Source organism: Notechis scutatus, chromosome 2 (genome assembly GCF_049901735.1).
Source record: "Notechis scutatus isolate UNSWTSFEM ecotype Mainland chromosome 2, rNotScu1.2, whole genome shotgun sequence".
NCBI lineage: Eukaryota > Metazoa > Chordata > Lepidosauria > Squamata > Elapidae > Notechis > Notechis scutatus.
In genome coordinates this window covers 32,472,194-32,484,700 of record NC_142010.1, presented here as the reverse complement: position 1 = coordinate 32,484,700, position 12,507 = coordinate 32,472,194, and the positions used below count along the sequence as shown (strand labels likewise).

At 41.1% G+C, this 12,507-nt stretch overlaps 1 protein-coding gene across 3 annotated transcripts in view; it reads right to left on the bottom strand.

Annotated features, from left to right (window-relative positions):
• SYNPR (synaptoporin) overlaps positions 1-12,507 on the bottom strand; it is a 181,762-nt gene that overhangs the window by 61,362 nt on the left and 107,893 nt on the right. The window contains exon 1 of one of the 3 annotated variants that reach the window (XM_087954549.1): positions 1,613-1,786. The exons of the other annotated variants lie outside the window; for them this stretch is intronic. Within the exon in view, the coding sequence (XP_087810675.1) occupies positions 1,613-1,636 (24 nt within the window). The 5' untranslated portion in view covers positions 1,637-1,786. Of the gene's footprint in view, positions 1-1,612; positions 1,787-12,507 lie in introns of those variants that run through there. 3 annotated transcript variants of the gene reach the window in all.

Here is a 12,507-nt window from a genome sequence, read left to right as displayed (position 1 = left end):
TATAAGGCTTTTAAAATTATTTTTCTGTTTTCCTCATGAAAAAAATTATCTTTGCACCTTATTTCTGATATACTGTACAAACCCAATTTATACGTCATATTAGGGCACTAAAGATCTGCTAGTGTTTACATATCTCAGCCTTTCTATCTTCTATATACATCAGTTTTTCTTATTTCCAGAAGATTTGTCTGTACATTTGATGACTGACAAGCAAGCCATATTCACATGAATTAAAGTCAGCATTCATCGCCCATTCGTTTGTATATACTTGCATTCTGTTTAGGATTCTGACATAAATCCTCTACAGGTAATATTTTAAAAAATGCAAAGTTGTTTACACTTTCATTGTTGATCAAAGCTTGAACATTCATTCTCTAAAATATGCAGCATATTTATACTTTGTATTATTAAATAACTACTAAAGTACTAATAATTTGCTTATCATTAGACAATTAATGAGGCATGTTCGGGTTTTCTTATTACTATATGCTTTCCCATAAATTAATTTTACACAAATATATTTGGACCAGCAAAACATATTTGAATTTATTTAGGTTTAGGTGGGAGGGAAATAACTTTAAAAACATTTTGAAAAATGCAACTGAACAGCTTTAATTATCCTACCTACTCTGAAAGAGTTTCCTCAGGAAATTACAACAGTATACTTGCCTATTATTTTCTATTATCCAATTACATTGACGAAGAATTATTTGCTAGATATTGGTTGACCACTCAACATTCAAACTTAATGGATTTCTGAGAGATAAAAGCCCATAATTACTAGAGGCTATTAATGGACCTTTCGTAATTTTCAAACTTTGCAACTTTCAAGAAGACTAAAAAGCAAGTATATACTGCATTTCTTAATTGAATAATACAAGGTCAAAAATTCTAGTAGGTATCTTTGCTCCTGCCAAAATACATAAGTCTTCTCAGAGTTACTATATTATTTCATAATTGTATACAATATTATTTCCTATTTTAAAATAAAACAGGCATTCTATGCTGTTCTATATAGTTATTTAGTTATTTTGCATAGATTTATTTTTAAATATTACATAAAATAAAGAATGCCCTTAACAGAACAAGGATAATATTCTTAAAGTTAAGAACAAAATAAACCTCTGCTTTAGAAAATAAAGCCTGTAGTTACATACACATCACATGTCAAACTAACAATTTTGTTAAAAAGAGACAGGATTTGTTAAATAAAACAAATAAGAAACAGCCTCTGTAGTACCAATTTTTCTTGTCCTATTTTTCAAAGAACTGCATTTTAAAAACCACCCCAAAACCAAAGATTTAGGGACCAGCAGAGTGTAATGTGTAAATATATATAATATAATATTATAACATTATATCAATTTTACATTATTTCTTTCTGCAATTTCCTAACTCCAGGATAAGTTCACTCAATTATTTATCTACACACATTTACACACGAAAGTAGTAGAAATTGTCATAAGCATCAAGGAATCTAAACAAAGGAGGCAATTAACACAATTCCACACACATACAACAGAAGTACTGTATAATACTTTACAATTCTCAAAGAACACCTTAGAAAATACATTTTGCATTTACAGCTGCTGGAGGAACAATGTTAACTTACCGGAGCAAATATCACCATACACATTTACAAACGGTTTTACAATCCAACTTCCTTCATCTGAAAGCAGAAAAAGATTGGCTCATGCTAAAAATAAAAGCACCCCAAAAGCTTCTCAACACACAGTGTAGCTCCTTGTCACTGATTTTATGAAGCAACTAGAAGGAGGGTAAGAAGCATCAGTGCTCTGAGAAAGAGAGGTGATATACCAATCAGGCAACAGCCACGGTCTTATTTGCTGGGGAGAGGTGATGGTGGGGTGGTGGGAGAGAGAATTGGTCTCACATTATTAGACAATAACTACACGTAGTCTATGGACAGGAGCTGAGTACTTTCCTCCTTCAGGAGAAAATACGGACTTCTTTTCTCGTGTGTACTTTGCTGCCAGTAAAAGTAGCAGAAGAGAAAGGCAAAACTCATTACTCTGGGAAGGCACTAACTTTGATTTGTGGAACACACTGTCTGTTCACACTGTCTGTCTTTGATTTGTGGAACACACGAAGTCTCCTGCGGTTCTATTAAGTCTGAGCAGCATTCACTCACATCCTTCTGCTGAACCCCTGGGGTGACTGTGGAGGGCCAATGAGAGAAAACCTGCATTGTCTTCATGGGATTACAAGCTCACATGAAACTCTTGTCCTCAAGAAGCCATAGCAGAGTGGACAACTGGTGGTAGGTCTCCATTCTGTGGCCAAAACTGAAGATACACCACATAAAATGCTAGCACTACTCTTGTCCTCAAGAAGCCATAGCAGAGTGGACAACTGGTGGTAGGTCTCCATTCTGTGGCCAAAACTGAAGATACACCACATAAAATGCTAGCACTGTGTAGAATCCATAATATAGGTTTTGTTTTTTCCTTGCTGATTTTCTTTCTTTCTTGGTTCATCTCACTGGAAGTTGGAATTGGTAAAAGCGCAGACAACGGCAAGCAAAATGATTGGAAAGGTTCATATCCACTACATATATTATCTATTGCAATGTCCTACCCGTCAATGACTACTTCAGCTTCAACCACAACAATACAGGAGCGCACTATCGATAACTTAAGGTAAAACGCACCAAACTCGAATACAGGAAATACGACTTCAGCAACAGAGTGATCAACAGAGGTGGTATTCAGCAGGTTCCGACCGGTTCTGGAGAACCAATAGCCGAAATTTTGAGTAGTTCAGAGAACCGGCAAATACCATCTCTGACTGGAGATTTTACAGTATCCTTTCCCTGCCACGCCCCCAAGCCACGCCCACAGAACCAGTGATAAAAATTTTTGAATCCCACCACTGGTGATCAATGCCTGGAATGCACTACCTGTAGTTTCTTCCCCAAACCCCCAAAACTTTAATCTTAGACTGCCTACTGGTGACCTCACCCCATTCCTAAGAGGTCTGTAAGGGGTGTGCATAAACACACCAGCGTGTTTATTGTCCCTGTCCAAATGTTCCCTTTTATTCGTATCCATTTCAAGTATAAATCATGTTTATACTTACATTTGTTATCTAACACATGCTTGACAAAATAAATAAATAAACAAATAAACAAATAAAAATAAAACTTTGGATTAGAAAACAATGGTGATCACCAGGACTCAGTTCCTGTTGGAAAAGTAGAGTCAAATAATAAGCTGCTTAGAAGAAGATTTAGGATCCAAGAAAGCACTTCTGCCACAATAAATAATTCTCTGTGGAATTCATTACTAGAAGATACAATGATAGCCTGGGATGAATTCAGGGATGAGAGCAGTATTGGAAAGGCTATTAATTTTAAAGAGTTTGTGTTTACCTCTGTTTGGGGTACCATACCTCTAAAGAGGACCAGTTTGGTGTAGTAGTTAAGGTGCTGATCTAGAAACTAGACAATTTAAGGTACAATGCAGCTAATTAATGATATCATTTTTACAAACTCTCTATCAATAGGCCATGTTTTATTTGTCTATTGTCCACTTTTTAGCTGAACAGGGATTATCTCTCTAAAATTCCAAAAAGGAACGCTATTTTCTGGATGCCCTATAGAGCTTAATTTCATTATATTTTGGTGATGATGGCTTCCATATTAGCAGTTGTATTCTCCCCCATCAATCCAGCTCCTTCTTCATGAAATAGGCACTTAATTTTGTACTGTGTAAAATTCTAATTAGACACCCACCCACAAATGTATGTTTTGAAGAGAGGGAAGATTGGAATAGACAAAAGACTGAGTTGGGCATGAACCAATTTAGGAAGAACACCTGTAAAATTGTGACTTTCAACCACAAATATAGAATGACAAGTGTGTTGTAGTTCTGAAGAAGCATTTTTTTAAAAAACAAACAAACAATAATCGTTTATGTCTGGGCATGGATATAGATGCATCAGGAAAAATTCACAATTTTAATTATGTTTTGCTTATGTGGCCCTACCTATTTATACCATTCCTATGATTTCCTAGACTGCAGTGTGGACCAATGAAGGAAGTTAGGGTGAGTTTTAAGTGATTATATTAAGTAGTTATGTCAGTCCCTTTCAAAGTTTCAGTCCCTTGAAAAGCAATGTTTACATGCTTATCATGATTTCATGTCCTTCCAGAAAAATGTATTATTTCATGAAGGTGGTCTAGTTTCCTGAGAACATAGGAAATTTCTGGGCACAATTTAAACTACTGGTTTTAAACTTGTAATAGTTCTGTATGGCTTATAAATGGGGAAAAATACTGTCACCGAATTGTGACTGGAATTGGAAGATGCAACAAATACTAAAACCAACAGTAATTGGAAGACACAACGAATACTAAAACCAACAGTAATTGGAAGACACAACGAATCCTAAAACCAACAAGTACTGAGAAAACCACATGACTTTCCATGTGACCTGCTATTTTGGCTGGAATAAATAGTGAGACCTGAAGCTTCTTTGTGCATCAGCTATTGGGAGAAAGACAAGTCAAGATTTCGAGACAAGATTTGTGCTTCAAAACATGTTGAATACTAAATTTGACGAGTTTTGAAGCAGTCGAGTGCCAAGATACGACCGCATGATCTGAATGTGCCATATGATAAAATAAATAAATAAATCTACATTCAACTCATCTGAAACAAGCCACAGTTAGTCCTTGACTTATGACCACAATGGAGCCCAACATTTCTGTTGTTATTAAGTGCATTTTGCCCCATTTTATGATATTTCTTGCCACAGTTGTTAAGTGAATCACTGCAGTTCATAAAGTTAGTACCATGGTTATTGAGTGAAACTGGCTTCCTCATAGATTTTGCGTCTCAAAAAGTGATCACATGACCTTGGGACACAGCAACAGTCGTAAGTATGAACCAGTTGACAAGCACCTGAATTTTGATCACATGATCATGGGGTTCCTTCAATGGTCGTAGGTGTGAAAAATGGCCGTTGTAACTTTGAATGGTCACTAAACAAACTGTTGTAAGTTGAGGACTACCTGTACATGAGAAAAAATGTTGATGGTCCCCCATTCTAGCAAAATGGGGATGGACAAGGATAGGAAAAGATCCTTCTCCATGGTGGCCCCCTTTTATGGAATAGATTTCTACTGAAAGTTTGGCTTGTCCATTCCTGCTAGCTTTCAAGAATTTGGCAAAAATTTGTTCTGGAACAGGGGTCTCCAACCTTGGCAACTTTAAGACTTGTGGACTTCAACTGCCAGAATTCCTCAGCCACCTTTGCTTTGCTTAGCTGGCTGAGGAATTCTGAGAGTTGAAGTCCACAAGTCTTAAAGTGCCCAAGGTTGGAGACCCCTGTTCTGGAAGGCTTTTAATTAAGTAATATTAAAAAATGGAATTGCTAATTGTTTCTGGAATACTGTGGTGATGTTAATGGATTTTTAAATGGCTTTTCTATTTTAACTTATATTGTCGTAGATATTTTATTTCTGCAAACCCCCAAGTATCTTAAGACTATGGCATCTAAAAATCTAATACGTAGTTTGAAAATCTGTATGACTTTACTGAATCAGAAACAGTTCAGTGGACTCTTTTCCCTCTTCATCCCACTAAGTAAATCTAGAGGATTTGAATGCGGAGAAACAGATGATTTTTAATGAAAGCAGGTATTTTCCAGTCTTATTTTATATCAAAGCCAAAGGAATCCAAGCACAATCTCAACATAAACTTAATAAATGCCATGCTTTTTAAAAAAATGAATCAGATGACTCAAGCCCCAGGGAGGCTATATCTAATATTGTTGAACGATGACACTAAGAAACCAATAGTTGGCTTGACACATCTAGGCTTCAACAAGAGAATGAAAAGTCTGAAGTAGAGGGAAGGCAACCCCCAAATCACAATCAGTTGCATCATATCTTGGTGACCAAAGAGAATGACATCCAAATGCTGGAAAAAGAAAGATTTCTATTGTTCCTGCAGTTACACTGCGCTGTCACTGTGCTGTTGTCTGATGGGTAAAAAGAAGTACCGTATTTGCCGGCGTATAAGACGACCCGGCGTATAAGACGACCCCCCACCACCACCGGAAACGCCCTCCAGAAATCCCCGGGGCTGCAGCGGCAGGGCAGAGTGCCAGGGGCCGTGGGAAGAGCAGGAAGGCTGCAGCCTCGGGCGGAGCGAGGCGAGCGGGATGAAGCGGAAGCGACGCAGGGGATCCAGGAAGCCAGAGGCGCCTTCGCTGCGTCCAACAAGCATCCGAAAGCCGGCAGTGGATATACCGGCATATAAGACGACCCCTCCACTTGGAGGCATGTTTTTCGGGGCAAAAAAGTCGTCTTATACGCCGGCAAATACGGTAAGCTGTATTCAGAATTTGCAAAACAAGTCCTAACTTATCAAACAAAACATGTGGATGAGTCCTTTCCCCAATGGAAGACATAACATTGAACAAGATTGGATACAAATTTGTTTGTTTGTTTGTTTGTTTGTTTGTCAAACATGTACAAGATAACAACTATAAGCATGAACATACACAAGAAAAAAAGGAGTAAATACAGATAAATGGGGACAGTAAGAAAGGGACAATAGGCACACTGGTGTGCTTATGCACGCCCCTTTTAAGGACCTTTTAGGAATGGGGTGAGGTCCATGGTGGACAGTTTGAGGTTGAAGCTGTGAAGGGTTGAGGCTGTAACAACTGAGTTGGGTAGGGCATTCCAGGCATTGACCAATCTGTTGCTGAAGTCGTATTTTCTGTAATCGTGTTTGGGGCATTTTACCTTGAGTTTGTATCGGTTGTTTGCCCGTGTATTATTGTGATTGAGGCTGAAGAAGTTGTTGACAGGTAAGATGTTGTAACAGACAATTTTGTGTACTATGCTTAGATTGGAACGCAGGTGGCACAGTTCTAGATTGTCCAGGCCCAAAATTTCGAGCCTGGAGGCATAGGGTATTCTATTGTGAGTGGAGAAGTGGAGTACTTTTCTCAAGAAATACCTCTGAACCCGTTCAATTGTGTGAATGTCTGATATACAGTACGGGTTCCAGGCAGATGAGCTGTATTCAAGAATTGGTCTGGCAAAGGTTTTGTATGCCCTAGTTAACAATTCAATGTTGCCAGAGAAGATGCTTCACAAAATAAGGTTAGATCTTTCTTTCATATAAATCTGATTTCACTGGAAGAAGGACCAATATTTTGAAGCTATTTGGGAGACCTGAAAATATGACTTGTCACAATCTCAGCCCTATAATATAGTTCAAGGAGAGACAGGAAAGCCATGTTTAAGCATGTTTGTGAACTGTCCAGTTGAGTTCCTTGTATGCAGAGCAGAGGTGGTATTCAGCAGGTTTTGACCTGTTCTGGAGAACTGGTAGTAGAAATTTTGAGTAGTTCGGAGAACCAGCAAATACCACCTCTGACTGGAGATTTTACAATATTCTTCCCCTGCCACAACCCCAAGCCATGCACACAGAACCGGTAGTAAAAAAAAATTGAATCCCACCACTGATGCAGAATGATCTTGGTTCCCATGTATTTATATGATCTTGGTTCCCATGTATCAGAATGGTCAATCAAATGGCAACTTCAAATCTCAACAAATAAATGCTCTGTCTTACATATTGGCAAAAAAAAATCAGAAAATAAAATACAAGCTAAATAATCAAGACCTTGTTGAGGATCCAAACTTTGTCAAGGACCTTGGTGTACTCATCTCTAATGGTCTAAGTGCTAGAGTCCACTGTAACTACATAGCCAAAAAGGCATTAAGAGTTGTTAATCTAATCTTACGTAGCTTCTTCTCTGGTAATATCACGCTACTAACTAGAGCAGGGGTGGGCAAACATTTTGGCTCGGGGGCCGCATTGACTTTTAAAATTTGACAGGACGGGCCGGGTCAGCACAAGATTTTTGGGAATCGCCCCCCACCCTTCCCCCTTTCCTCCTTCCCCCCCTCGGAGGCCCCTGAGTCAGGAGTTGCTACCGCCGGTGCGGCTCCGCGCGGCTCCAGTCCCGCCTTGCCTCGGGAAGGGAAAGGCAAAAAGGAAGAGCCACGGCGGTGCTTTGCAACGGGAGCAGCGGCACCGGAGGCTCAGGCTCAGCGGCTCCTGGTTTTGCCTTTTCCTTCCCAAGGCAACGCGGGACTGGAGCCGCACGGAGCTGCGCCGGCGGTAGCAACTCCTCACAGCCCCAGCCAGACACCTGAGCGGAGCCCGGGCGAAACTGCCTGTTGCTGCTGCCGGAGCACCGCCGGGTCGCCTCCTCCAAGCAGCCCGCCCGCCCGCGGGCTTCCCCTCTGCGCGGCTCGGGGCCAGGCGTGAGCGCCCGCGAGTTAAAAGGAAGCCGAAAGTTGCTGGGAAGTTGCTCGGGTGCTGGGAGCAGGCTTTTAAAGTGCCGCCCGAGCAAAGTTTAAGCCTGGAAGCCCCGAAATCCGAGCAACTTCCCAGCAACTTTCGGCTTTTTAACTCGCGGGCGCTCGCGCCTCGCCCTGAGCTGCACGGCGTAGGGGAAGCCCGGAGCGCCGCTGGTCGCCTCCTCCAAGCAGCCCGCCTGCCCGCCTGCCCGCCGGGCTTCCCCTCCGCCGCACGGCTCGGGGCCAGGCCTGAGCGCCCCAGGCATGATATTCTTCCAATTAAAATCGGAATTCCGATTTTTTGGGGAATCGCCCCTCCTTTCCCCCCACCCCTTCTTCTCCTCCTTCCCCTCCTCGGAGGCCCCAAGTCAGGAGTTGCTGGCGCGGCTCGCGCGCTCCAGTCCATCGCGTTGCCTCAGGAAGGGAAAGGCAAAAAGGAAGAGCCGCGGCGGTGCTTTGCAACGGCAGCAGCGGCTCCTGGTTTTGCCTTTCCTTCCCGAGGCAACGCGGGACTGGAGCCGCGTGGAGCTGCGCCGGGCGGTCCAGGCAGATGAGCTGTATTCAAGAATTGGTCTGGCAAAGGTTTTGTATGCCCTAGTTAACAATTCAATGTTGCCGGAGAAGATGCTTCACAAAATAAGGTTAGATCTTTCTTTCATATAAATCTGATTTCACTGGAAGAAGGACCAATATTTTGAAGCTATTTGGGAGACCTGAAAATATGACTTGTCACAATCTCAGCCCTATAATATAGTTCAAGGAGAGACAGGAAAGCCATGTTTAAGCATGTTTGTGAACTGTCCAGTTGGGTTCCTTGTATGCAGAGCAGAGGTGGTATTCAGCAGGTTCTGACCAGTTCTGGAGAACCGGTAGTGGAAATTTTGAGTAGTTCAGAGAACCAGCAAATACCACCTCTGACTGGAGATTTTACAGTATTCTTCCCCTGCCACACCCCCAAGCCATGCACACAGAACCGGTAGTAAAAAAAAATTGAATCCCACCACTGATGCAGAATGATCTTGGTTCCCATGTATTTATATGACCTTGGGTCCCATGTATCAGAATGGTCAATCAAATGGCAACTTCAAATCTCAACAAATAAATGCTCTGTCTTACATATTGGCAAAAAATAATAATCAGAAAATAAAATACAAGCTAAATAATTAAGACCTTGTTGAGGATCTAAACTTTGTCAAGGACCTTGTTGTACTCATCTCTAATGATCTAAGTGCTAGAGCCCACTGTAACTACATAGCCAAAAAGGCATTAAGAGTTGTTAATCTAATCTTACATAGCTTCTTCTCTGGTAATATCACACTACTAACTAGAGCATACAAAACTTTTGCTAGACCTATACTTGAATACAGCTCATCAGTCTGGAACCCATATCATGTATCTGATATTAATACAATTGAAAAAGTCCAGAAATATTTCACAAGAAGAGTTCTCCGCTCCTCTACTCATTGCAGAATACCTTATGCCACCAGATTTGAAGATCTAGACCTAGAAAACCTAGAACTATGCTGCCTTCGGTCCGATCTAAATATAGTATATAAAATCATACATTGCAATATCCTACCTGTCAATGAATACTTCAGCTTCAATCATAACAATACAAGAGCACACAATAGATACAAACTCAAAGTTAACTGAACCAAACTTGACTGCAGAAAATACGACTTCAGCAACAGAGTGGTCAATGTTTGGAATACTCTACCTGACTCTGTGGTTTCTTCCCCAAACCCCAAAAACTTTAACCTTAGACTGTCTACTGTTGACCTCATCCCCATCCTAAGAGGCCTGTAGAGGGTGTGCATAAGCGCACCAATCATGCTTACCATCCTTGTCCTATTGTTTCTTTTTATTTTTCTTATAAGTATCTATCTCATGTATTCAAAACTGTATTTATTCTTATACCTGTATCTTGCAAGCGATTGACAAATCAAATAAATACTAAAAAATAATAATTTCCCCTATAGGTAATACTGGGGCCTCACCAAATTGTTTCCTCATCTCTAACACTATCAGGGGACTGTAAGTAGGAACTGGTGCTAAAAAGCATCAACCCATTTGGCTCATATTTGTGTCAGCTCTCTTAGAGTCCCTTAATCTAATTTCCATATATACATTGAAATGATTTGCAGGTGCAGCCTACATTTGATTAATAAGATCATGGTTACAATAAGAACAATTATATTCGGAAGATTACTTAGCTCTTCAGAGGTAGAAGAGCCAAGGAATATATCTCTTCCTAATTATTTTTGGAATAAATTTCAACTTTTTGTGGGGTAAGGAAGGCGTCTCTCATCCACTGTAAAATAAAAATAACAGGTTATATGGATTGTACTAGAGAGAAAGAAAAGCTAATTTTCATTCTAAGGGAGCTAACAGTTTGTTTGACCAAGTGAAATATAGAAGCAGGAATAGAATTGCAGTCAACATTCCATGCAGATCTCAAAAAGGCTATGCTCCCAAGCAAGTGTTTATTTGTGTGTTTGTGTTTGTGTGCTTTCAAGTCACTTTTTGTTTCCTGGCAACAGCATGGAGAAGTCCCTGCAGGTTTTTGCTGTGGTTTTGAAGTGGTTTGCTGTTTCCTACCTCCTAGCAGTGGCCAAGGTCACCCAGCTAACTTTGTGCCTAAAGCAGGACTAGGACTCCCAGTCTCCCAGTTTCTAGACTGGTGCCTTAACCACTACAGTAAATTGTCTCTCAGTTAGAACAGCAAAATTTTAACATGCGAGTCTAAGCAACCTGCATGTTCAACAAGAAGATGCAGAAACATGGAGGAAATACATTAAAAAAACACACCCCACTGCAACAGTTTAAGGAGTGACTCCCCTATTTTTAAATTTATTTATTGTTAATTTCTTTATCAAATGCATTTGCTGTCCATCTCACAGATCTGGAAACTCTGTTTCCATTGTTATTTCCAGTTTTATCTTTCCAGAAATGTGACTTCAAATTCCCCGAAAGAATTTCCTCTGATTCTGTAACAATAGAGCAATAATATATTTGGCTCAAAACACACAGAAAAGATAACTTTATGGTCTAGACCAGTGGTTCCCAAAGTAGGCGGTACTGCCCCCTGGGGGTCGGTGGGATGCCTTAGGGGGGCACTGAGAGGCAAGGGGGCCGGCAGCGGGGATGCTAAGAAGCGGCAGGGGGCGATGGAGGTGAGCGGCAGGGCACAATTCAGGGGTGAGAAAAAAAATCCCGCCGCGTTTGAGGCAAGGCCCTGCAGGATCATCCCATTGACTTGCATGCTCTGGTGCAAGGAGCTCTGCCCCGAATGCAGCGTTGGGAATCCCACGGTCTCCTTTTCAAACATCCCACCACTGCCGTGTTCGGGGAGGCAGGGTATCGCCCGAACACAGCGCTGCCGCATTCCACCCCATTGAGCCCTTGCACCGGAGCCACCTGCCCAAGCAAGTCCGAACGGAGCTGTGCACGGTCAATGGGGTGAGCCTGAGAGAGGGAAAGAGAGAGGAAAGAGAGAGAGAGAGAGAGAAGGAAGAAGAGAAAGAGAAAGGGGAAAGAAAGAAAAGGGGACAAAGAAAGGGGGGTGGAAGGAAGGGACAGAAAGAAAAAGAAATAAAGAAGGAGGGAGGGAGGGAGGAGAAAGATAATGAGATATCTATTTGTTAAGTTTGGAGAATAAGGAGACCAGACATCTGACCAGTGACTTCAACTCTTTAATAATAACAGGAATCAGAATGGAACAGAGCAAAACTATGGGCAGCAGTAGCCCTTTTATAGGGTTAGCTGCTACCTTATTAACCAATGAACTTGCAACAGGTTCAAACTATTAACCAATAAGAAGTATTCCCAAAGTGGCCAATCAGGGTCTAGTTCTGGCCCAATCCCAAGTTGTTGTACAAGGACCAATCAAGTCTGCAGGTTTTCAACCCCTGATTTGCATTTAGAATATCAACTTTTATTGATTCACAACACTATTCTAGTCCAATCACCTGCTCCAGCAGGGTTAGAAGGGAGTGTGTGTGCGTGTGTTCTTGTAATTTACCAGTACATTTTGGTTTTGTCTTCTTCAGAATTGGCACTGTAATACATTGGGGAAAAGTAATTTTTTAGGGAGGAGATCTGGTCCAATGGATCCTGTTTAACGCCTCAACAAAATGTGAGAGCTTCCTGATAAAGAC